The 27949-nt window shown below is 38.6% G+C and overlaps 1 protein-coding gene across 30 annotated transcripts in view; it reads right to left on the bottom strand.

The window, feature by feature from the left end:
- The window catches only part of PTPRD (protein tyrosine phosphatase receptor type D), a 2222737-nt gene that overhangs the window by 204054 nt on the left and 1990734 nt on the right, over positions 1 to 27949 (bottom strand). For 19 of the 30 annotated variants that reach the window (XM_089678099.1, XM_089678100.1, XM_089678098.1 and 16 more), the window contains 6 exons: positions 24947 to 25135; positions 17740 to 17757; positions 16117 to 16227; positions 8903 to 9172; positions 4463 to 5044; positions 1675 to 1808 (listed from right to left, as the gene is read on the bottom strand). In XM_089678099.1, coding sequence (XP_089534225.1) covers positions 1675 to 1808; positions 4463 to 5044; positions 8903 to 9172; positions 16117 to 16227; positions 17740 to 17757; positions 24947 to 25135 — 1304 coding nt within the window. Of the gene's footprint in view, positions 1 to 1674; positions 1809 to 4462; positions 5045 to 8902; positions 9173 to 15059; positions 15216 to 16116; positions 16228 to 17739; positions 17758 to 24946; positions 25136 to 27949 lie in introns of those variants that run through there. The other 11 variants (XM_089678105.1, XM_089678107.1, XM_089678126.1 and 8 more) reach the window with 2 other exon arrangements.

The following is a 27949-nucleotide window of genomic DNA, read 5'->3' as shown; positions in this document are numbered from 1 at the left end:
TCTATGACATATTCCAAAATGAAATATAATACAACCCCACTCCATTTACCAGATAACACTGTATAACATATACCAGTAAGTGTCATAACACAGCCAACACAGAACAAAAGATTCTTTCTCAAAAGGATATGCTGACTTAAAAAAACCCCCATAATATTTTAACAGTTTTATAACTAAATTTGGCTGTTTTAATACTCCAATCATGTGGATCTTCCAAAGAACCTTCACACACGAGGTGGTATCAAAAGGTTTCAAGACTAGTTTTGTAACACACCAACAGATGGCAGTACAAGGCTGCACACACAGTCACAGGGAGCCCCGATCTCCATAAGTCTGTGTGCCAAAATACATCATTCTGTGTACACTAGGAACTGTGCAACTGGTGCTATTCTGACCATATATGTTACCATGTCTGCTTTTTCATCATGGACAGCAAGTTAGAACAAAGAGCAAACATGAAATTTTGGGTGAAACCCATACACCCACATTTTGTCACTGGTAATGATCCTTTACATGAAGGACGGGTCATCCACTTGGCAGACTTCGACATGATGTTCCTTCTGCTCCTGGGTCAGCAGCCTGGGGAGACGAACTTGGCAGCAACAAGGCGCATTTTAAAATCACACGTGAGGATTGCCTGGACTGTTCCATATAACACACCAAGAATGGTAGTAATGTTGTGGATTGTTCTCTGATGATCATCATGCACAAGTTGGTGAATGTTTACAACATTTTTGGGAGTTTAGCCTGTTGAAGGTCTTCCTGATGTCTCGTTGTCTTCCAGTGATGTTCTTTTGCTCTTGAAGCATGTGTGCCACTCAAAACAACTTCAATGACTCATTGCAGCATCACCGTAAACTTGCTGAATCATGTCAAACGTCTCTGTGGCAGATTTGCCCAGTTTAATGCAGAATTTCATGTTTGCTCTTTGTTCCAACTTGCTGTCCATGATGAGATAGCAGACGTGGTAAAGTATGTGGTCAGAATAGCACCAGTTGCATGGCACTTGACGTAAACAGGTATCCGATGTCTTTTGGCACACTGACTTATGAAGGTCGGTGCTCCCTGTGAATGTGTGTGCAGCCTTGTGCTGCCATCTGTTGGTGTGTTACAAAACTAGTTTTTAAGCCTTTTGATACCACCTTGCATTAACTGCCTGCAGACATAAATGCTGCTTTTACCTGTGAAAGAAATGCTTTATGCACTTATTCAGTGTATCTAAACCCCAAATATTTAATTCAGTGCAGCTTACCAGTTTTTAGTTGTAAAAGCTGCGTTCATTTTTTATATGCAGGTGTTTCTTTTATTCTTACCTGGTGATCCTGCCAGTAACACACTTCCTGTCCTAGAGTGATAACACTCACTTGCTGTACTGTATCTATTCTATCTATTAAGAATAGTTAGTAGGGTGTTTTTTACCTTATTGCACAGAATGCATTATGGAAAAAACCACCAAGGCTGTAGAACCACTTTAAAGTACAGCCTATTGTTCTGCTGACTAGTTAGCTACAGCATTTCTTCTTATGGTTGTGAATCTATGTTTGCACTTAGAACACGTTAGGTAGTTATGATAATAAATTACAGTACAACATTAAGATAAAATGTATATAAGCCTGATAAGACTTCATATCTCAGTAAAAAGAAGCATCTGCATCTTAACAATCCACAAATTACCTCCTCTGCTTGATCTCCTTCTTTGTAATAGAGCTCATAGCTGGATATCGTGTCTGACCGTGGGGGGGTCCAGGATAATAATATACTTGTTTCTGACTCTGCTTCAGCTTTGAAGTTGAGTGGCTGACTGGGAACTGAAAGAATAAAAGTCTTTTTACCTCTTAAAAACATAGGCATTAATAGTTTTCTTTACTAGAAATTATTATGTAACATTATGCTTTTTTTTCCTGACACTATGGATCAGTTACTATTGAAGAGTTGAAACATATCCATGTCTAGGACTACAATTTTCTACTAAGTACATATAAAAGCACATATGTTTCAGCAGAACTTTTTGTTTGAAATAAATATATTTTTTGGAAAGGATGGAGACATGAATACCATATACCTTTCCAATGGAGATGAACAATGAATAATGGTCATTGTATAGTGTTGTCAAATTTGTAGTATATGTTTGAAAAATAGTTCAGAAAAATGTATAGTAGTTTAAGCATTAAAACAAATATATATATTGTATATTAGTCAGTGCTACACTACTATGAGCCAGTGGCAGGAAAATGTCATCCAGTGCCCAGGGTGAAGTTAGCAAACTGCCTCGGTAGTGTCAGTGGAAGGAAAAATTATCCCTGTGGTAGTGGTGTCACTGGAAAGGAAAAACTTCCCAGCGTCGGTAGTGTCACTGGAAGGAAAAAATTCCCCTGAATTGGTGGTGTCACTGGAAGGAAAATAAGCTCCTGTGTCAGTGGTGTCACTGGAAGCAAAAAAATGCTCCTGTGTTGGTGGTGTCACTGGAAGCAAAAAATGCTCCTGTGTTGGTGGTGTTGCTAAGAGGCAAAATGGTGCTACATGGATATCAAAATCAAACTTTACCAAAACATGGGACTTTAATGGTGTCCCAACTAATACACTATTTTTGCATAACTTAAAATCCCAAAATGTATTAAAGCCATAAAACATTAAAGTGGTTGTAAAGGCTCAAGGATTTTTACCTTTAGGCATTCTATGCATGAAGGTAAAAAAACCCTTTTGTGTACTGTGGTGCCCCCAGCCCCCTCAATATTTACCTGAGCCGCATAGAGATCAAGCAATGTGCACGACAGCCTCAGCTATCCCGCGTCTCTGCCTCCTCATTAGCTGAGACAGCAAGTGGGAGCTATTGGCTCCCACTGCTGTCAATCACAGCCAGTCAGCCAATGTGGAGTGAGGAGCGGGGGGGGGCAAAGCTGCTGCTCCGTGTGTGAATGGACACACAGAACAGCGGGTGCACCCGTAGCAAGTTGCTTGCTATGGGGGCACCCGACAGAAAGGAGGAGCCAGGAGAGCCTGTGGGGGACTCGAGAAGAGGAGGATCCAGGCTGCTTTGTGCAAAACCATTACACATAGTAGGTAAGTATAGCATGTTTGTTATTTTATTTTAAAAAAATTAAAGTTTAGTATTGCTTTAAATATATACGACATTGCAGAGGCATTTTCCCATAAATACAGACTTCAAAGAATTATTTCTATGTTTCATAGCATATCGTGATCTCTCCCACCCTACTGATTAATACTTGATTCCTTTGATTAAATAAACTAGGGAGGGTGCAAAGTGCAAAAAGAAAAATTTAAAAAAATTAGTGAGGGAAGAGGGGACAAAGACTAAGTTACAAATAAAGGGACAAAAAAATAGACTGAAGCGCCACACCACTGCTAAAAGGCCCAGATACAACTTTATATTGATAAAAGTCAGGGATACAACTAAAAAATTAGCTAATGTGTTTTGAGGTCCAAGAGTGCTCCCTACATCAGGGCTTGATAGACAACAATTTGAACAGACCAGAAGTGAACTGGGCATATGGTACAATGGTATTTTTTCCAGTGTGGTTTAAATACATAGGCCTTGTCAGCAGAATGCTTGGCAGTCAAGGAGACTGTAGAGATTCTCTGTGGTGTAGAATTTACATCAACATTAATATTTTAATATAACAATACAAGCAAGATAACCAGCCCTACAAGTACAGTGATATCTTTCCACTTTTCTTGACAAATAAAGGGACAGCAGTGTGAAACCGCTAGACTTTTTACATTGCATAGTGTTGTGTATTTAACATAAAGCTTGCTTACAAAAGAGATGAAGACAAGGGTGACCTTATTAGTTTTATTGTCCAATAAACATGGGTAGCCTGAGACCATGCAAGCTAAACAAGCCATTTTTTTCTATAGTCAGAAGTACTATTTCTACAAATCTGAAAAGCGGTGAGGGACTTTGTAAATGATGGTCCCTTCCAACAACAACAGTAATGGTTATGACTAGGACTACATAACTACACTACACTACATAGGGTACAAAAAAATGTTCCTGAGATTATGGTTAATTTTGCTTTAAGTTCCACCGAAAACACACTGGAGGAGATTTACTTAAGTTGTTTCACTCAGAATCTCGTGCACCTGTGCATTGTAGCCAATCCGCATCTAACCTCAGCTTGTTTAATCAAGCTTTAGCAACAAAACCTGGAAGCTGATTGGCTTCCATGCAGAAGTGCACGAGATTCTGTGTGAACTAGCTTTAGTAAAGAAACCCATGGTGTATTTAGCAATAAATATGCATATGGTATTTTTTTTCTTTCAAACATACTCTTCAATTACCTTAATTTGAGAGAAATCTCATCTAATGCTTTGCTGGTTTTTTTAGCTTACACCATTTTTACTTTATAACACCTTTTACTTTATAAAACATCAATTTCTATTTCCAAATGATCTATAGGAAAGTGTAAATATAACATAAACAGTAACATACAGTAGGACCTACCTCCTGTCTGCGTGATGACTTGTATTTCATTAGAAAGTGGCCCATCTCCAACTGAAGTAAATGCTAGGACCTTCACTGAGTATGTTTTTTGAGGCACCAGATTTCCTATTGTAGTAATTTGACTGTCAGCCACATTGTATTTAGTCCAGCTATTTATGTGTTGTGTTGGCTCCATAGTGTAATAGACTCTGTAACCCTGTATCTGTCCATTGGGTTCTTCAGGTTCTTCCCATTGAACAAGTATAGTGGTTGAGCTCAGCATACGAGCCTGCACATTCCGAGGAGCACTGGATGGAGCTTGTTCTGAAGTCCTTGTCAGGACAGGTTCACTTGGTGGGCCACGTCCAATGTTATTGACTGCAACAACTCTAAACTCATACTCTGAATATGGGCTAAGACCTGCAACACTATAGCGTGTTGTTGCTACACCATCAATTTCTTTATATGGTTCTTCAGAACTCTTCGGCTTATGCTGGATGATGTAGTAGGTGACTGGTTCAGGATTTCCAGAATCCCAGGTTAATGTGATACTTGTAGCAGTGCTTTCAGTTACCACAGGAGTTCCAGGTGGCCTTGGTAAGGCTTTAAATAAAATTAAGACACTAGGATTAAATAATGCACTATTGCACTTAAAGCAGAATTTACACTCTCAATCAACATTGATTATTTTTAATCCTTATACAGCTAGCATTAATAAATAGATAAGAATGTACATCATATTTACTTGCTTAAATTTTTTTTTTACATTTCTTCAGTTACTTCCTGATTTCCAGGACTCAGCAAATGATGTCATACATCCCCAGGAGTCTTCAGGAGGGGAGGAGGGGTTTTCTCAGGTAGGAAAACCATCCTGATTGCGTGCCTGAGCTAAGAGCAGAAGTGTTCCAGGAAGTAAATGCCACATGAATCAACTGCCCTTACTCAAGATGGCCACGGCCAGAAATGCTGGGGGGTTCAAAGTGATTTCTCAGCAAAATAAAGCATGGAGTCATGGATGGAAGGGTGAGTTTACATCAAATATGAATTAAATAGCATTTTTCGTTTGTGGTGCTCAGATGCAGTCTAGTTCCACTTTCAGCATATTTGGAATGATAATACAATGCAGTAACCCTATTAGTATACAGATCAACGCAAACATATAAACTTTTTAAGTGTATCTCTAATCAAAACCATTTTTGTGTGCATTGGATAAAGTGGGGAAAGGCTAGACCCTCTGTCAAGCTTTAAATTGCTTTCTGTGCCCCATTGAAAATTCACCCCTCTTTTCGTTCTAGTGACAATTGTCATCTAACATGAAAGTAGAGAAAAATCCAAAATTTTCAAACTGTCCCCAGAACAGGAGGTAAGGGGGATATTGCAATGGGTGCATCTGTTCCACTGAAAACTGTGAGAGAAGAAATCATTGTTGGGAAATATCTTCTAACGTCCTATTGCTTTTCTGGGACAGGAAGTGAATGGAAATCTCCCAAATGTACATAGTCAACAAATAATAAACTAACAGGAGTTTAAACTAAAAAAAAAAAAAGTTTTAAACAAACAAAAAAGGTTTTGGCTATACATAATATTTAATAGTAAGCATTATTCTACATACAGTAATAGTGCTCTCTGGCTAAATGCTCTTTTCTGCACTGGTATTTGGAGCGCCTACAATTTTAAGAAGGAATGTATACCTTTCTATAAAAGGTCAGCTGGAGGGGTGAGCATTCTTAAGGTTTATTCCAACAGTTTTAGGTATAGCACAAAGAACCTTGCATGATAACAGTAAAATATAAATATCAGACACTATACTTTATTTATAAGCTATGTCTTCACTATCACTGCTTAAATAATTATTTTAGCTAAATTTGTAGTTATTTATCCCCATATGCAATTAGTGTGGGACAAAAACTCATGTAGGGAAAAGTTAAAGCTTCACTTATCTTTCTACTGTTCAGCAGCATTTACTCACTTTTCTTTCACCCGATGCTGTTTCATTCAGCCATTGGGAACAAAGCATACAACTTACTTCCCACTACTATGGGACATGGCACCTCCCAAATGGAAGAGCACTGTCAAATGGGGCCTTATAAAAGGTCTATATAGTTGTGTGAGCTCAGATGAGTTAGGCTGGAGCTTGCACAGGGTTTTCCTTTCCTGGGACTGGTGACTAAACAGAGGAGAGGAGCGAATAAGATGGGGATTATTAAAATAGTTACTAAATTTATTTTATATACAGTACCTCAAAATTTTTTTTCAGCTATGTTTTAGATCTTTACATCTTAGATCACCTTAGATCAAGAGATATACAAAAGTCATGTATATTTTAGTTTTTCTTAGAGTCTTTGATCCAAATATAAGTCATTCGTTTGTAAGGCATAACATATTTATCTGCACATTTAAAGCAAATGTACTGGGGATTGATTATGATGGTGCAGATCAAATGTCCCAGGCCATATGAATTTGGTGCAAACATCTGCACAAACTGGGGAAAATTTACTAAAACTGGAAAATGCAAAACCTGGTGCAGCTGTATATGTTAGCCATTCAGCTTCTAACTGCACTTTGTTCAATTAGGCTACAACCATAAAACCTGGAAGATGATTTCTTTGCAGAGCCACATCAGATTTTGCACTCTCCAGTTTTAGTAAATCTCCCACATTGTGTCAAATTCTTGACACAGGTGCAAGTTGCTAAGATACGTTTGACGCAAAGTAAAATGGAGCAAACATGACTTACCCTTTGACATTTCTTTTATAACAGGCAGAGCAGTCAAAGAAATGAGGAGAACAGGAGTGCAAGAATGACTGGACCTTTAACAAAAGTCCAAAGTGATGGAGCTGTTTGAAGATTTCTGTTAGAAAACATTGAAACCCTGGCAAATAGTGAAGAAATGTGTGCAACTAAATGAAGAAAGTAAACTGCCATAAGGTGGACCTGGAAAATGCAAAGGTAAGGAAGAAATATGATAGAGGAATATGCTAATAAATGTGCAACTGTGGAGAGTAGCTCAGTCACAAGAATCTCCATCAGATTGAGAATGGTGCAGTTTATGCACAGTAAAGTGTGTTTGATTTCGTGCATGACTATGGTAAAGCCTAACTTCACATTTAATGTCCCTTTAAATAATAGGTTTGGGCCAAATTTTCTATCAATGCTGTATTAACTGTTTGTAGCCTCAGCTACATACAGTATACAGTGATGCATTGCGGCAGTGGGACAGGGACTTTCTTCCCCAGTCCCGGTCAAGCTGAGAACCGTTCAGATATTCACAGGAAGCTTTGTATTCTATGAATGAATACAAAGCTTCTTCAGATTGGCTGAGGTGGATAGGCGAGAGGATGACATCACAAACTCCACCTCAGCCAACCAGAGAAAGCTGTGTATCCATACATAAAATACAAGCTTTCTGTGAATTACTGAACAATGCTCAACCTGACTCTATTTTATTTTTTCTCAGGAGTGGAATAGGAAGTTGTCACTCCACTGCTGGAATACAGTCCTGTATACTGCACAATGTAGCTGATGTTACAAACAGTTACACAGCACACCAAGCTCGGAAACTGTGCAAGTAGTGACATTTCACTTTCTGGTTCAGCCATCACACCTGCACATTAAATATCATGCATAAGCATGATTAATAGGTTACTGCCGGACAGACAGTGTTTCCTTCACAAGCATTTTGGTGCAAACACAGTACATTGATAAATTCTCCTCTTTATGTTTACGGTTAAAGTGGCTTTCTATGTCAATGAAAAAGTGAATCCAAGATTGATCTTGCAAGTAGATTTCCAAATTACTTCTGAAAGACTTGCAATGTCTTTTAAGAATAAACCAGATGTCTCATGGTACTGTGCTTTCCCCCCTCTAATATGACAGTGTGATATCTGAAAAGTTACCTTTAGTCTGCTTAAAGCAGACAATTGTAAGTGCAACAAAAAATGCAGTGCTGCTTAGAAAGTGGGAATGGAGTACTGACATATGGGGTTTTTTTCCATTTAGGGTCCATGAATACTGGGCAAATCAATGTTGCTTTTACAGGTTTCTGGTGTTTTTTTTCTTCGGCTTATATAGGCAGCTCTATGTTAGTCTAGTCGCCAATGCACATTTGGGAGTCTACAGGCATATTTGCAGAGAAGCGTTTTCAGGCAGAAAAAAAAAAATCAGAATCACGTTTTTGAGAGGAGCTTTTGGGCAGAAAAAACGTTGGACAAGAATAAATGCAGCTAAACATGTCAAAAAACAGGATAATATTTTGGGAAAAACGCTTATAAAAGCAAATGCCCATAAACTCTTGTGCAAAGTGAGCCCCTATGAGAATGTTTAGGCTGCTTTTTCTGCCAGAGGTTATGGCAATTCATTCAGCCACCTACTGTGCAAGGACCCTTAAGGTGTTAAACCCTGCTAGAATGTAAGCAGAGTGCTAACTGTATCTACAAATTTACATATACAAAAATAAATTACCTTTAACAGTTATCTGTGCTATTGCTTCTATAACACCAAGAGTTGACATTGCCACACATGTATAATTAGCTGACTGTCTGACATCAGTAAGCTCAAGTACATTCCTTCCAATTGGCATATCATCCTCAGGTGTGAGATCTTCTGCACCCAGCATCCATTTCACATATGGCATAGGTGACCCTACTGCAACGCAAGTTATATTGACACTTCCACCAGGCATGATCTCGTGATTGGTGGGTGGAATAGAAAACCTTGGAGCAATTCGACGAACTGAGCAAAATAAAAAGAAGAAATACGTGACAACATATCCAACATTGTATATAAATCTTCAGCATTATGACATGCACATCACAGAGACATATTTGAAGCTCAAGGTTTATATCACATAATGTATATAGCAAGTATATACACATTGACTCTTCTAAAAGAAAAACATTTTACAATATACTGAATTCAAGACATTTAAACACATTTACTTGCACCTGTCAGGCCCCAACAATTTACCAACTACTGTACAATACACAGACACCATGCAAATACATATGTATATATACATATACATATATATTCAATAAAAAAACTGGAGGATTGCCAGCATGCTTGTATTCCATAGACTCGAGTGCTGAGTTGCTTCCAGCCGATGTGAAATAATGTGATCGGCCACATTGTCACATCGCAGCCCTGACTCAGTGCTGAAAGTTTTGGTTATCTCACTTTCAGGCTCAAAACTGGATGCAGCCTACAGGCCTAACACTAACACTAAAACACAAATCAATTTATACAGAAAGACTGATCATTACGTATCAACAAGGCAAAGCCAGTTCTGGACTGGACTTAGTCATGCATGCAAGCAAATGACTGAGGTCTAGGCAACCATGCTTTGGGAGCATCTATTTCTAAATAAATCCTTTATTCCTTTTCTGGAAAATTTTTAAAGAGATATATGTGGTACTTTAATACACAGCTAAAACACTGACTAGGACAAGAGTTGGGTTTTAGAGAAAGAGAGGGTAACACAAGAGGGGCAGTATTAGATTAGTTTGTTAAGTTGTTAACATGTAACTATTAGACATGAGCGAATCAATTTGCTAAATTTGACATTCAGCATGCACCATGGAGATTTGTAAATATCATCCAAATCACCACTAATCTGATTATATTCAAACTGCCAGCTTGTTTTTAACTTCCTCTTCCAGAGTTTTCGTAAAGTTGATTTATTAAAGGAAAAGAGCATGTTCAATTTCTAAAATCTATATTTCTTAGTAAATTAGGTGAGGCTATGTTCACTTCAATTATTCGATTATGTGCAAGAAAAAATAGGATTTTTGACTTACAAATAAAATTTGTTTCCTGGAGTACAATACAGGACACATAATCAGTCTAAATCATGGGATGCAGCTACCTTCAGGTGACCGAACACAGGAAAAATAGAAAGCTGTAGGAAAATCCCTTATAAAATACCACACACTCCCAGATAGCCTCAGTTTTGTAGAAAGCAATAATGAAATCATAGGAACAGAGGGGAGAGACACGTGTCCTGTAAAGTACTCTAGGAAACAGATTTTAATGGTAAGTAAAAAATTTATATTTTCCTAGTTGTATAGCACAAGACCACGTGATCTTTAATTTTAAACTATGGGATGTCAAAGCAATCCAATTGATGGTTGGGCAACACAGCAAACAATGCCAACAGGCCCATTTAAAGTGGAGCTCCACCCAAAAGGGGAAGTTCCGCTTTAAGGACTGCTCCCCCGCTCCCCATTAAGGACTGGCACCTTTCGGAGGAGGGTACCCGAATTTGACAGGTACCCGCACCCACTTCCGGTCCGATCGCCTAGCGGAAGGTGTCCTCCCTCCCTGTAGTCTTTTGGGACACGTGAAAGGTCATAGAAGAGTACAGGACCATTCACAAAGCGCAGCGTTACACTTAAGATGCCGGGCTCCTGGAATCCAGGACAGCCCGCGAAACGCAGGACCGAGGGACAGGTAAGTGACTGTTTTTTAAAAGTCTCAGTGAGTGGAACTCCGCTTTAACACACAGGTGAAGAAAGGCTTGACAGACAACAAGAGACAGCAGCTTATAGTACCTTATACCTGAAACTAGCATCAAAAGAGACCTGAGCACCCACCCAGTAAAACTTATCAAATGTGTGAACTGAAGACCAAGTGTCAGTCTTGCAAATCTGAGAAACAGGTGTCTGATACTGATATACCAATGAACCCTATTCTCAAATGGTGGCTTTTCCAATCAACCTAGCAATGGTGCAGCGAAAAGCAGGAAGGCAAAAGAGGGAATCTGATTGTCTACAAGAGGTTGTGGCTGAGAGGTAGACTCTCACAGCAAGTACCACATCAAGACAACGAAGAGGAATTTCCTTAGGATGTTTCAAAGCAGAACATAAGTAAGGCAGAACAATGTCCTGAGTAAGGCAAAAGGAGGAAACCACCTGAGGAAAGAAAGAGGTGTTCAGCCTCAAAACTACCTGGTCTTCGTATAACACTAGAAAAAGCTCTTGACAAGATAACACCTATTAACCCAGAGATCTTCTGCTCAGAGGTGACAGCAACGAAGAAGGCAACCTTGTGAGCAAAGCCAAATAAGGGTTAGAAGGGCGGCTTCTGAAGGGCCTAAAGAACCAGATTAGGGTCTCATGGAGCTGACCAGCATTTGAGCCAAAGATTTATCTGCATATGGACAGAGAGAAGGTTCATCCTGAATATATGAGTGTATCTGTCAAGGCGTTCATGCAGTAGCATAAGTTCATTGGTAAAAGATCAAATTTTTGGTGTACAGAAGGATCTGTTAGAAGCTAGGGTCTTGGTTCAAACAGCAAAGATCCGACAAACTGTTATGGAAGCAACAACTACAGGGACCATTCTTTTTTTCAGGAAACTGCCCTCAATAGGATATTGCTGAGGCCAGTTACAATATAGGACTAGCTCTAAAAGTGAGTTGACTGCAGCCCAACTAAACAGTGTCTCTTAAATAAATGAGTCCTAAATATTGAAACAAAAATTCCATAAGTATGTATATGTGGCCAACCCCCGCTGAATTGCAGACATCACAGTCTTCACTTCAAAGGAACTGGCTTTTCACCACAGGGTCTCCACATTGCCTGATGATAGTGGCATCAAATGTGCTGACTTGACCGGGCAGTGTGGAGACATTGCAGTGAGAAGGTGGTTTACTTTTATACTATGCGAAGAACATGGCACATTTGTGAATGTCCCGATTTAGATTTTATTAAATTGTTTTTAAAATGTATAGAAAGCACTATTGGTTTTATTTCTTTTGCATGGGTACATGCCACATGAAGAGAAGGAGGTCCAACAGAAGCTCCAGTCCATGTTTCGATGCCTGTGATTGGTGCATTTGACCTTGATTATTGATTGAAGTCCAGCCCAGGAGGGGAGCACATATTATTATTATACAGTATTTATAAAGTGCCAACAGTTCGCACAGCGCTGTACATTACAAATGGTTCACAGTGTGTTATGCATGTGACACATGGGCGATCCATTGAAGTGTAGACTGTAATAACTGGAATTCATGGTGGTTGGCCACATATACATATTTATGTATCAGAAAAGAGGGTAATACAACCCCATGGAAATAGACTACCACCAACTTTCGAACTGTGTACTGAGTCTGAGCTACTGAGGCCAGCTGACCCCTTTTCCCTTGCGCTTGTGATCTGCCATGTGCAGTGCAAAAGGTGTCCCAGAAGGCTTTTCTGCTGATGTGAGAGAGGAGAAGGCCACCTGTGGCAAGCACTTTAGGCTACTGATGCACCTGGAAAAGTCATAGGGATCACTGTGCCATGCAAAATGTTTAATTTTTACTGGTGCTCTTGGTCTAAGGCTAGGGCAATTAGCACAAACCTGAGGCTAACTGGGAATGGTAGGTGTAATACAGGGAATTACACTACAGCTTTCTATTTTTGCCAGTGTTCAGTCACCTGAAGGCAGCTGCATATAGCCCACATCTTAAGACTAATGATCCTGTGTTCTGCACTGCACAATTAGAAAGTCTGTTTTTTTTTCTCTTGCACATGATTGGTTATTCAAAATGAATACATCTTCGCCTTACTTACAAAGATAAGTGAACATTCACTTTCAAAGTGAACGTCCATCATGCTAAGATCTGCTTCTACTCATTTAGTAAATCAACCCGAGTGGATTATTTCTCCAAAAAGATTCCAACTTTGCACTCCAGGCATATGGACTGGTTTCCCTGCTGATAAGAGGATGTGGGCACGCAGCTACCCTCTGGGATGAACCAGTCTTTTTGTTCAGCTGCTCTGGATCAATGTATGAAGAGGGAGACCTATCCATTTTAATGTTTTCAGAGGAGACTCCGCTACATGCCTGGTAATGTAGGCTGGTATCTTTGGGGAAAACAAAACACTTTAAATCTAAAACCTGAATAGAAATAGTTAAAAAGTAGACTATGTAGCAGTATTAAGTACAGCCATATCGGTAGAAGCAAACCCAGAAAGAAGAATAAAGAGCGTTGATTGGTCAAAATGACAGAGAAGTACGTTTTTGGGTACTCGCTCATCTCTAGACACTATGATTGTGAGTGCATTGAAAAGAGGAGTATGGCAGGGTAACATTCGTAGTTTAGTTACATCCAAATCTTATAGGATAAGGATCATCTACCGGAACGTTGGATTGCTAAAAAAACAGGCATCTACTGGAATGTTGGATTACTAATAAGACAGGCGTCCAAGGCATAATGTATGATGATAACTAAAGGTTAAAAGTAGTTATAGCAAGCATCTGCAGGACCTACACCAGTACACGAAAAGAGACATATATTCCTGCTTCAAAAATTCAGCTGGATATTTAGATGTATGGATAAAGTTTCACTCAATAAAATGATGGTAATTTGGATACATTTGTATTTATTTAATATAAATAATAAAATATATTAATCAATTAAGTTGTCCAAAAAATATTTCATAATTTGGAGAGCATATCCCATAAGGTTAATGGCAGATCAAGACTAGTTATGATCAATCACTGCCCAGCTAAACATTTAAACATTACTTTTAATATGACAGCAGAGGTTGAGTGTCTTTGGCATTTCAGTTCATGGCTGGCAGGTTAATGGAAAATTTAGTTAGATAAAATGGTTATTTAATATCAAATGTGTGTTAACACATACAGTATTTAACTAATCACAGAATATCTTTAATCAGAAAAATGCAAGGTAAATTAAAGAAAGCAAAGGTGTGATTAGGTCCAATATGTTGGATCAATGGCACATTTGCATGCATTCAGGATTGTTTAACTACACTTGGCATGTGTCTGTATCAAAAATACATGGATCTATAGCACTTTCATATTCAACTGTTTTCAATTACATCTTTTCTTTAATTATGGCCATCACTGCTATTATTATTCATGTTTGATCACTGCAAAACAGATTTGTTCCTATAAAATAATCCAAGAAGGGATGAAGGCAGAGAGGGAGAAAAATCTGGGATGCAGATGCCTAATTTCGAAGAAAACCCCTAAAATATTCAAATGATTGTAGATTTTCAAGCTATAGCCCTGCATGCTAGTTTATTAAATAAACCTTTGTTTACAGCCAATAACACCAACTCCAGCTGGTCAAGGGATTAAGTTTATAAGGGCAGGCAAGCAACTGTGGGTCTAAAAAGAAAACTTGCCTATATTTAATTGAATCATTGAAGAAGGTAAATATATGATGATCTTGTGAAGGTGTTGCAGGCAGGAGTGTGGGGAGAGAGAGCAAGCACATTACACTGACACAAGACAAGCAGTAACTACACATGCAAATACACTATTTAGGTAAAAAGCGGCCCTTAGGATTACACAGCACGTTACCATGCCTATCTAATATGCAGTATATCATTACTGTGTATGGCAAAGCAGCAGTCTAAACAGGCATTAAATAAACTGATATCAGAAATACTACTGTATGAAAGGTTGCCATGCACTCAAGATCATTCTCGCATGCATCAGAATTAGATAACAGCAAGCGTAGAAGCACTTCCAAAACAAACGCTAAGTAAAAAAAATATAAAATAAAAAAACACAATGCAGCTACATTCATTTCATTTGTATTCTTTGTTATTGTTGAATTATTATTTTTGTAAGGTGGGTAAAAAGTAAAAAACACACCAACCTTCTCGCAGCTCTGAGGGATGTAGGGGTTTGATGCAGAACACAATGAAATGAGGAAAGGAGAAAAACAAGGGAAACACAGAGAGAGTAAAAAGGCCATATCAAGGCTTTCAACTGCTATTTGAACATCTTTTACTTGTTATACCTCCCTATACTATAAAATAGCATTACTCCAGTTTAGACACAATATAGCTAGCCATTTTTTTCAAACTCCATACGTGTTCCATTATGAGTCCTCTGTGGCGAATCAAATCTGCTTGTATTTTGGATGAAAATAAGGAAATAGTAATAGCATATGACTATGTCACCTAGTTATGTTCCTAAAATTGCTATCACTACAGCAATGAGCTGACACGGGTTAACCTTTGGGTAGTCATTTGCATACACTTACATTAAGGACATGCTTTATTGCTTTTGGTCTGGACAAAATCCTCACCCATAATGAATACAGCAAATTTGCTTTTTCTTTGTAATAATTAATAGTATTATGGTAAAATGCTATCTGAATTAAGTTGTATCAATCATGTGAGTTACCAGTATATTTTGATGCAAGTCAGTTCATTACTGTAGTATAAGGGATCACTACTATCATCGAGTATGTTAATTAATAAAAAAAAATACAAAGAAGAAAGAAGAGTAGTAAAATAGGAGTGATGAATATACAGTTATGCTCTTTAAGGCTCTTTGAGGTTAGAAGGTTATCTCACTACACACTGAAGTGAACATTTGAATCCGTCATGATGCTTTAAAACTCCAACCCAGTAGAACATCAGCACAAATGCTATTAATTTGAGATTAATAATAAATTATGTTGTAAATACATAAAATAACTATAGAAAAACCCCAAAAAGCAAAGCAAGACACACATATAAAGGCAGATAATATTAGTTATGGTATAAATATACTTACAACCCACTGGTATTGACCTATACATTTTTTCGTGAATATTCACTGATTTGTCTTCACTTTTCTATTGCCATAAAAGTGACTGTGAATATCCTGAAAATAAAAGCCCTTGTGTCTGCAGAATGAGGACACCAAGGGTTTGTCATTCCTACCTCTTACATATAGATTTGCAGGGGCAGAATAGCGCGTCCCAGCACCGTTGGTCGCAACACACTCATATTTGCCCTGGTCAGATTCTTCGCTCTGCTCAATTTGAAGTGCACCTGTTCAGATATAAAATACACAGCCAAGAACAAAGTCAGAAAACAATGACACTTATCTCCTGTCAGACATTACCAACACAGAAAACCATGAAGCTCCAACCAACGCCGCTTCTTGCTAAGGATTACACACAAAAAGCAATGCAATGGTAAAATTAACATTTTGGTTTATCAACTGTTATTTTAAACTAAAAAGTACATATAAAACAGGCATTTATTCACATGTTGTTAACTTTTAATTAAAATGGAAATGAGTGAAACTGCTTCAAGAAAGTATGGCTTTGAAATAAAAATATATTCTATGTTTTGTCAACACAATTTAATTAAATGTGTTCGTATAAAATAGGTGCATTTAATCAAACGGGGATAAATTTAAGAAGTGTCAAATTCATCAAATAGGGATAGATCGTTAAGAAAGTTTTATTTTTCGGGAAACCAAAAAATGTGCAGCAAGATCAAAAATGCTGCTTTTCATAAAAGAAAAAAAAAAAGATTTAATAAATGACAGTATCAGTAAAAAGATACATACTTCAAGAAACAAAACTCCCTTAAGACATGCAGACTCTAAAGAGAATCAGTTCAGTACCACTTACAATGTAAGAATGTTAGCTGGAAAACAAAGAGTTAGAAAATAAAATATAGAAAATATTGGCTACTGCCAAGACCAGAAGAAACCAACCAATCACTGCTTGAGGTCCTCAGTAGGCCCCCTAAGACACCCATCAAAATCCACAGGTGGGATTAGCAGTGTGGTGTCACAAAACCCAAGAAAAAAAAAAAAAGGAAACAAGAAGAGTTGTAAAACATTGCTTTAACATATTGAAAAAAACAGTACTGCAAACATTTTTGTAAGATACAGTGTTGTAAACCTGGGGTTTCCACCACCTGGAGAATCGATGATCCAAAAAGTCAGTGAAGAAATTCAAGAAAATTTAAGTGAAAGGGAAAAACAATAATGTGAAATTGCAAGAAGATATGTCAACTTTTGTTTTTTTTATTTAGCTACAAGAAAAAAAAGAAAAAAAGAAAAAATAGAAGAACAATACAAGACCAAAATCAAAAACATCTCTTTATTACAAGATCAAAAAGACGTTATTCCTGGTTGCCTTCTGCATGTCTCCAACTGTTCCCCAGACCAAGTGGCTTAGGTCCAGAACATGAACAGCTAAGGAAGAAAAAAATTATTTCTTTCCTCTCCAATCAGTCGGACAAAAAAAGAAAAAAAAAAAAAAAAAAAAAAAAGAAAAAAGAAGAAGAAAAAAGAGGGACAAATGGAAAGCTGTGACTGGGCTTTGGCCAAAGGACCTTGATATGCTTTCTTTGAAGCATATCACAACTTAAAATTATTATATTAAATGAAAACATAACTGATGAAAAAGACACATGAACCAGTGATAAAATAAAATATAATAAAACTACATTGTTTTTAATGATAAATAACTGATACAGGAATAATGGAAAGACAAAAAAAGAGTGAATAAGATCATTCTGCGACTCTTAGTTCAGCAGTCTTACCTCTTATTGGTGTACCACCTGGGTGGATAATATGAATGCAAATAAGATTAGAAAGAAGAATCATTAGTACCAGAAGAAGGAGGCTAATGTTTTGGAAGAAGCGTTAAATTAGATTTACAGAATAGAAAGGAAAACAGGAATATACTAAGTGCCTATAGCACTGTACCACAAAAAGCAAAGGACCCAAAGCGGCACTAAGCTTCTTCAAGTAGTACATAAAAATAGACTACTAGGGGGCTTCATAGTATATTTTTAATCCTGAAAATACATTTTCATAGTGGTTGGTACTATTTACAGGACTTTTGTTTTCATATTTAGCTAATAATTGTGTGAAGGACGACTGGGTAACAAACACTGTGGTACAGGTCAAGGAACAACATCTATTTTAGGATAAGTGGAGCTAAAGGACAATTCCTTGAAGAAAGGTGTTGGATAAGCTTGCTACAACAACAATACTTTTGTGAAGGTGTGCGCAACACTACAAAGGTCTTGTGACTACACTGGCTGAACGTTGTAAAATGCATGCCATGCATTTTAACAGTATTATAAATACTAGGGCTTGTCTAAGCATGGAGGCTGGTGGAGGAGTTTAGTGCGTTGGAAGACTAAGCACTTACCAATAGATTCTGTAGATTAAAATAGAGAGAAGAAAGACAGCATAAAAATATGATTATATTCCTTGTTTCGGCACTTTTTAAAAGCTCTATCATTCTACTTTATCTATGTCACATTGTGAATATTAAAATTTTACACCGATATGTAAACACAGGCTCTGCTCACAACAATCTTACAAAACAGTTTAAACAGCACAGGACATTTGGGAAGGCCATACATCTATCTGTATTTTTAAATTTGGATGGGTTTGCTCATTTTATTTCTTATCTACATTTAATTACTAAATTAGTGTCTGCAATGATGAGATAAAATATACAGAGATCTGAAATGTTGCTAGTAAGGATGAAAATAGACAACGCAACATTTTATTTGCAATTGGTGCTAGTGATTCAAGCATCATTTACAATATTCGTGCATCTGTGACCTCCCTGAAGGCAATAAACACTTGTTATCTCTTGTACAACTTTGATAGAAAACAAAGTACCCTGCATACAAGGCCCATCAGCATCAGCTGATTGTTGCAGCGGATCCCAGTGCTGGCATGACGAGTTTTGAGGATAATACCTGCTGCACAACGTGCAAGTTTTGGGCATAGCATGCTGCAATCTCATCGGACAAAGAAATAATAATAGTTTCCTTTAGGAAACCAGTGACAGATGACATAGAGATATTTTTAACTAACTTCTATTCTTGTTTCCTAATCAAGACAAGATGAGACCAGAAGATAGTGCCTGTGGGCCAACTGCCCAGCACTGACCAGACAGTGAAGTAAAAAGGAAGGTCCCAAGGCTTTGAGTGTTTCCTATCGATCAAAAGACCAACATAAGAAGAATGTACTACCTGATTTTTAAATTGAGAATAAGTACCTCTTCTCAGACCTTTTTATTAAGGATGCCTTTCATAATAGACAACACGGAAAACTGGAAATTCTTTTATATTTAAGCCTAACTAGGTGCAACTGTATAATTAAAGCAGTATTAAACTTAAAACCAAAAATGTAATATATTGCAGCTTACCAATCAATATATGTGGTGGCTGCATTGTTTTTTTTTAGTCTTTTCCCCCTCTGATTTCACCTGGTGATCTGGCCAGCAACACACCTCCTGTATTAGAGTGCCTCCACTCTGGAGGAATAAACACAGGGGCACAGCAGCATTGTCTGGGGGGAGGGGAGTGTTAGACAGACTTGCAGATTTAGATACACTAAAACAGTGAACTCTAGCTCACACTTTAAAAGCAGTTACAGCAACAGTTTTTTTTTCTTTTAGGATAAAATTTTTACATAAATAAGAGCTGATCATTGTAAGCAACCCCGACAGTGACAAATGGTTTGTCTCATCCCTGTGACTGCTACTTCTGCAAGAGAGCTTGTTCTTTTGAAAAACAACAGACTTACCGGCTAGATCACAAGGTGAAAATAAAAGAAATACAGTCTAAAAAAGAAAACTAATGTAGCCATCACATCTTAGAACTGGTAAGCTGCAATATAATACATATTTGATTTTGATAGTAATACCACTTTAAGGCCACAGCAAGACATGCAGCTGTTATTGATCTCAATAGTCTAAAGGTTCTTGTCTATAAAGGAAAAAGAAAAAAACAAGACTCAAGATTCTTCCTCTGTTTATGGGATCATTTATCCATAGTAAAATAACTAACTTGGTAATTGATTAGGATAAAATGAATGTATATAGAGTGTTTACAGCCACATCAGAGTTGTATGTTAATGTTTAGTATGCCACAGTTAGCAACATAACAGGAGTCTCTGGATCTGTGAGGAAGCCAAAGGTCAGTTGAACATGGGGAGTATACATTTAACTACAGCAGTGTGCTGCCACTGGTGTGAACAGTGCCATTACTCACACATATATGGTAAACATGGCTACATTTCTAATTAAAGTGCAGTCTTGTGAAAGAGCCCTCCTGCAGAGGACATGTCACATCTTACATAATGTTTGGAGCTGACAAAGAAAAAAGATAAGTCAGGAATAGCATGACAAGGAAAAACACTGAGAAGGTGCTATAAGCTTTAGATGCAGCTGCAGAAAATAGAATGTGAAGCCAAACGAGGCTAGAGCAAGCACAATTGTTGTTACATGAATTGGTTGGTTATAAAATAGTTAAAAATGTATGTCTGGGCAAAAAAGAAAAATACAAAATGTAGTTAATCTCTGTAACACATTTACATACTCCCATGTTCTCTGTCTATTTAAAAGTCCAAAATGGGACAACTAGACAGGGTTGACAACTCTGTTTGGGATTTCTGTGCATAACAGTTCACTACAGGAAATTAGAAACCTACTGTAATTTGGCTAAATCAACAGGTATTTTTCTGTATTTGCAGTGTTTTTAAATTGGAAAAACATGAAGAAATGTACATTTATTACAGAGATGTACTGAATAATAGGATTTTCATCTTAACCTGTAAAATACTTTTTGGAGTATATTACATGACACAAGATCCTTTATTCTTATACCACTGGGTGTTGCAGATACCATTGGATGATTTGACACTGGAAAACAAGCTTTATATTAACTATTCCACTCCCAGCAAGCCTCAGTTTTGTTAGCAAGCAATAAAAGGAGTGGACCAAAGGAACATAGGGGAAAGGACCTGTGTACTCAAGAAAAGACTTTTACAGGTAAGACAAAAATCCAGTTTTCCTAATCATACAGTATAGTACATTAAACCATTGGGACGTTGAAAAGCAGTCCAACTGAGTGATGGACAATACAGCAAATAACACAGAGGTCCACATAACTAATGAGTTAAGGATGGACTTGAGAAACTCAGAGAGTGGCTTGAAGCGCTTTATGATGAAAACTGGCATTGGGGGAGACTTGAACAACTAACTGGCAGAACTTACAGTGGTCCTAAAATTTAAAAGTGTTTTTTATTTTACCTTAATGCATTCTTTGCAATAAAGTAAAAAACATCCAACTACCTTTCCTAGCCCTCCCTTCCATAAACACTTACCTGGATCCTGTCACTGCTCTAGTGCTGTCTCAGCTGCAGCACTTCTCTTACTTCCTGGAGACACTGAGAGATGTGGAAGCCATAGGCTCCTGCTGCTCTTAGTCCCACTCCTTTGAGAAGTGAATACGGGCATGGCTTACCAGAGCCATGTGTGTTTATGGATGCACACAGCCTGGATGGGGAACACACACATCATACCTCTACAGCAACTGGCTTGTAAGGAGGAACCTGAAGCAGAGAAAAAGTGACAGCACTGGCAGGGGGCTTCCAAAAGAGCAGAAGGCAGTGCTGTCAGTGCAATATCTTTGCACAAAGTAGGTAAGTATGACCATTTTCTTATTGAAAAAAAAAGACTTTAATATCAACTTAACATATGTGTGAACAGAAGACCAGTTGGCTGTCCTGCAAATATGGGAAACAGATGCCTGATGCTGAAATGAATAACAAGCATTAACATATCTCATGGAATAGGCTTTGGCAGGAAAGGATGGAACTTTATCCTTTAAACAATAAGCTCAAAGGATGAGACGCCTAACTAACTTGAAGATAGTGGGGCGAGAGGCAGAGCATCCTGTGTCTTGTTTGTCAGGAATGACAAAGAGCGAATACGACTTTCTATAAGAAGCTGCAGCAGAGCGAAATACATTGAGACAGTGAAAAGAAATTTCCCTGTTTAGGGGCAGGGCAATGAGAGAGACATGCAATGATCTGGTTGAGGCCAACTCAGATGCTCTCCTTGTGGAAATAATAGCTTGGAGAAAGGCAACTGTATGAGGAAAGACAAAGGGATATCGATGAGAAGTTCAAAGTGTGGTTTTTGTAATGCCAAGAAATCTGGGTTGAGCTCATATAAGGCCAATGGAGAATTCAAGGGGAAACAGTTCGAGTGACACCCTGCATGTTCACCAAGGAGTTAGAAGCAAGTGTTTTTTTAAATAGAATGGCAAAGTAAGCAACCTGACCCTTCAAGGTATTTAGGAAAGACAGAATTTGTGTCATGGAGAACTTTCTGGGATGAAAGTCCCAAGCTTCACACAAGAGAGGTAGGCTTTCTAAGTAACATGATAGACTTTGTGTGAAGTCAATTTCCTAGCTTTTTAAAGAAGCATAGGGATGACCCAAGAGTTGAAGGCTTAATAATAGGAGACTTTGCCTCCATCTTTTGGGGCAAAAAGTTATTGTTGCTCCAACACGATCTCCTTGCTATAAAAAGGACCTACCAAAAAGGAAACCCTATCAAAGAACATCCACAAGAGAAGCATCTTGCAAGCAAGGTCAGCAGACCTACTTTTGAGCTAGAGGGTGCTCCTCATATAAAATTAAAGAGACCCATTCTAGAGATCTAGTGAAGTAAGTCTGCTAGACCATCTACACAATAATGCAAAGCCATAGATCGGAACTTACATTGCTGGGAAAAAAAGGATCTGTAAGAATAGAACCAGGTTCCTGAACAATGGATCTGGAATAATCAGCAAAGGTCTGACAGGTGAACAAGGCAGCAACTGTAGTTTGTATAGCAGGGTCAGTGAGACCTTAAGGCTCTAAAGAGGGCGTCGAGCCTTTTGTCCACAGACTCTCAACAGGCACCAGTAGAGTCTTATTAGAGTCTTAATAGGACACAAAATGGCTGGATCCACCACAGGGATAGTTTTTTTTAAAGGTTGTCTACTATTTAGAGGAACCCTCTTACATAGGATATTGCTGTGCAAAATGTTTAGAACAACTTCTTCAGGAGAGGCCAGTCCCTGAATAATACAGCCTTCACAAGCAAAGCAGGATCTGATGCAGGCTGCTCTAGGTCAAGACACTTGTTCACTGCCTTGATAAAGACAGAAAACAGTATCCCTGAGATTAAGATATTGTTGGTTGGGATTCTTCCTATGGTCCTTCTGAGGAGGAAACATCTACATCCTTCCCTTCAAGAAATGCAGAAGTTGTTAAAGAATGATGGGGCCCATTTGCAGCCCCTGTTTTCTGCTGTCTTTAAAAGGGCTGAAAGTTTTCCCATGATTTCATACATAGTAGCTGGTAATTTCTCCATGAGGCAGACTGGGTACAGCACCTGGGCTGTCAGGAGCATATCCCTTAGGAAGAAATAGCATGTGACCCCCTGTAATCTACCATATGCTGAGGTATAGTCTACTAGGGGCAATCGCTACTGTTGCCGCAGAGCAGGAAGGGTCACACCAATGTGACTAGTCATTTAAAAACCTCCAGGTGCTTCCAAGGATTGCTGTGCAAATGCCAGTGAGAAACAGAAAAGGAGAGGACAGGTAAATGGCATGCACAAAGCAGTAAATAAAGTGAAGGACTAAGCAAGATCAGAAGCCCTCTTGGTCCTACTCCTAAAGCTGAAGAAAAAGGCATCAATTTAAAGATGTAGTGCAGCTGACCAGCTCCCGCCACCACTTTTCGTCACATCCAGTGCACCATTAGATAGACCCTTGGCCTGGAGTTTGACACTGATCTCAAAATAGGGCACAGCCATTGCTTACCAACCAGCATGATCAACCCCCGCTCACCAAACTGGCTAACTCATAGCACTCGACCACATGTCCAAGTGAGTACCTTTACACAAGATTCAATTTCTGAAGCAACATTACAGGACGGCTCCGCAATTTCCTTCTGACAAGGTCCATGTACAGTCCCCCAAAGCTGCGCCAAGGAGTCAACCTATTCAGAAGCTGCAAAGAAGTAGTGGCTATGTAGCAGCCAGAAAACCTGATAGGAGAATCATCTTGAGATGCACTGAGGTGTCAACTGACCCGTAAGATGAAAAGTTGCAATAGTGACTATATAGCAACCAGGAAATTTTATGGCAAAATCAAAAGATTGCTTTTCTCAGAGCACTTATAAGATGTCCCTTCACCTAGGACACTAGCAAAATTGGGGCTTGTTGGGAGTATGAGGGATAATACAGCGGTGTCCTTATCGTTTTATTTTGTCAGTGTCCAATCACCTAAAGGTGATTACCCAATGGCCTAAGAATTATAGGAACCTGTGTCCTGTATTATACAATAAATGTTTTTCTTATTTTGCTCAGTTATACAATTTAAATGTAAGCAAACAATATACCATAGTGACTCTGTACTGACTGTTGTTAACTATTTTCTGGTTAACAAAAAAATGTATGTGTGCCTATGTGTGAAAGATTTTGGGTAAAGGATAATATAAGGGCATATTTTTTTAGTTGTACTGTTAATTGGCAGAGCATTTTTCTTGCTGACTATTCATTAGTTTAGCAATGAGAAATTGCTATATTTACTACTAAGTTTCTAAATGAAGTACAATGTTAAAGTAGATTTGTTGAAATTAAAGAAGAAAGAAAAAAGGAAGAGGAATGGATCTGTCAGATAGCGCATTAGAGCAATAAAATAAATGAAAGGTATTGAAGTACAGTCACAGCAGTGGCGAATGAGGATTAAACAGAAGCTGCAGAACACACACACATCCGCACACAGATAGACTTTGGTTATGACAACACCACAGACATGGAAAACACACTTAATAAGACACGAGAAGAAAAGGAGGAAGAAAAGTCTTTACCTACAAATAAAAAGCAAACAACAAAGTGAGAGAAAACAGCTTTTGGGGATTGCAGCACTGACATCTTACCTGATCTCAGTTGTTTAATACGCCCATTACTGTTGCTCGTATCCACAGGTAAGTAATCTTTAAACCAAGTAATTTCAGGGTCAGGGTTTCCACTGGCTGCACATAACATGGTGGCTGTACGTGTTCGTTCCACCACTTTTAACTGAGGGCCCATGTCTATTGTGGGAAAACCACGTGGTATTTGATCCTCTGAAAACAGAAGTAAAAGAAGATTAGCAAGTATCATATCTGTCTATCTTCTATCTTCATCACATGAGACCATTAAATAAATACGTCCATATCACAAAAATTTATTGATTATTTTACAATATGAATTTTACAACTGTGACAGTCGGTTTTTGGTATTTACCCAAGCATGGCTCTAGTATATCCACATATTTTTTGGAAAAGCCCAAGCATCCCTACCCATTTGTAACGTCAACTGTGGGAAGAGAAATACCCTGCCCAAAGTACATTGGACTGAGGATGATAGCTGGTTTACAGGTTTGGACCTAAACCAGGATCTGAACAAATGCAAGCTCATTTGAAATTATCACACAATGGGGCTAAATAACAAAAAGAGTAGAGAATACCCAATTATGTGTGAGAGATGTCAGAGAAAAAACAGTATTTTTGCTAGAATATGTTTGACTGACATGAACACAGATTCACCTTAATAATTAACCTCAGTGAATTTGGAAAAAAAAAAATAATAAAGATAAAAATCTTACTCACCTAGAAGGCTGTAACACCAATTCCAGCTGCAGCTGTCCTCTGCAAGCTCTACAGAGAGTACTGAGTGATCAAAAACCGCTGATCTCTCAGTTCTCAGTATTCAGTCTGCAGAAAGCCAGTGACTGTCAGTCACCACTCTCTGCTCAGCCCCTCCAGAGCTCACTGGAGCGATGGGCTGTTGAAGTGCTTGGAACAGCTGGCTCAAGCTCACGGCAGCACACTGCCAGGCTGAGCCAGATGGCAGTCTTTAAAGTCGGGATGTTTCCAGAGCCTGGAGCGACTGAGTGATGCCCACTGTCTTCTGAAAACGGGTCACATGAGTGCAGAACTAAGTGCACTCCTGTGATCCATAGAGGTATAGCTAAAATAGCATTAGCCATAATTCTCCTTTAAGCCCTTAATATACAGTTGTGGCCAAAATTATTCAACCCCCACTGAAATTGAGTGTTTTGGCCAGTTTGACATTGCTTTTGATCATTCAGTCATCTTGCTTACATTTACATTAAAGAGGCACTTGTAGGTCAGACAAATATAACATAACAGTTATAATGAAATAACCACAAATGTCTTTTCTGTGCTCACAGCATTATCAGTTTTATTCAACCCCCAAGTGACATTCAATCTTAGTACTTAGTACAGCATCCTTTTACAGTTATAACAGCTTTTAAACGTGAAGCATAGCTTGACACAAGTGTCTTGCAGCGATCTACGGGTATCTTCGCCCATTCTTCATGGGCAAAGGCCTCCAGTTCAGTCACATTCTTAGGCTTGCGCACTGCAACTGCTTTCTTTAAGTCCCACCAGAGGTTCTCAATCGGATTTAAGTCTGGTGACTGCGATGGCCACTCCAAAATGTTCCAGCCTTTCCTCTGCAACCATGTGGACTTGGAGGTATGCTTGGGATCATTGTCCTGTTGAAAGGTCCAACGTCTCCCAAGCCTCAGGTGTGTGACGGACTGCATCACGTTTCCATCCAATATCTCCTGGTACTGAAGAGAATTCATGGTACCTTGCACACGCTGAAGCTTCCCTGTACCTGCAGAAGCAAAACAGCCCCAAAGCATGATTGACCCTCCACCATGCTTCACAGTAGGCAAGGTGTTCTTTTCATCATAGGCCTTGTTCTTCCTCCTCCAAACATAGCGTTGATCCATGGGCCCAAACAGTTCTAATTTTGTTTCATCAGTCCACAGAACACTATCCCACAACTTTTGTGGTTTGTCCACATGGCTTTTGGCATACTGCAGTCGACTCTTCTTATTCTTTGGAGACAGCAAGGGGGTACGCCTGGGAGTTCTGGCACGGAGGCCTTCATTACGCAGTGTGCGTCTTATTGTCTGGGCTGAAACTTCTGTACCCACATCTGACAAATCTTTTCTCAGTTCCTCAGCAGTCACACGGGGACTTCTCTCCACTCTACGCTTCAGGTAGCGCACAGCAGTCGAAGTCAGCATCTTCTTTCTGCCACGACCAGGTAGCGTTTCAACAGTGCCCTTTGCCTTGAATTTGCGAATGATGCTTCCTAAGGTGTCTCTTGGTATGTTTAACATCTTTGCAATCTTCTTATAGCCATTGCCCTTCCTGTGAAGAGAAATCACCTCTTCTCTTGTCTTCCTGGACCATTCTCTTGCCTTCACCATGTTTGTAACCACACCAGTAAATGTCTAGAAGGAGCTGAGTATCACAGTCATTTTAAAGCTGCCTAATTGGTGCTTATTATGCTTGATTGCTGCTCGGTGACATCCACAGGTGTTTTCAATACCTGATGGAAAGCACCTGTATGAACCTCTGTTCTTCAGAGTGGTAGTCTTTAAGGGGTTGAATAATTGTGGCAATGAAGAAACCACATAAGAACCATTTACTACTGTATTACATAAACAATTGATGTCATTTTAGTTGCATTTGGGTAGTTACAACGTCCTTGTAGGATTTGATTCTGAATACAATTCCAAATGTACACTATAGTCCCTAAACCCCTTTACAGCATTGGGGGTTGAATAATTTTGGCCACAACTGTATGTGTGTGTATACAAAATATAGTCATATATTTGTCTTGCAAAAAGCTACAGCAGAGCTGAATGCAAATCATTTCTTGTTCTTTTAATGTACATATTATTTATCAGTAAATACAGTTCATTAATAGATTGTAAAAAATGTCATACTAAAACCATAAACCTACATCTAAACCAGCTTACCTAATCTTCAAGCTACATATTTTAGAGAAGGTTCAGTCAACTTGGTCCTGTCACTACTTATTCAAATATCTGAAAAAGTGCACTCTATAGATGA

Source organism: Staurois parvus, unplaced genomic scaffold, assembly GCF_062004578.1.
Source record: "Staurois parvus isolate SC_StPar_1 unplaced genomic scaffold, SC_StPar_1.0 ptg000198l, whole genome shotgun sequence".
NCBI lineage: Eukaryota > Metazoa > Chordata > Amphibia > Anura > Ranidae > Staurois > Staurois parvus.
Note: the sequence above shows the minus strand (reverse complement) of the source record. Positions and strands in the feature narration are given on the sequence as shown.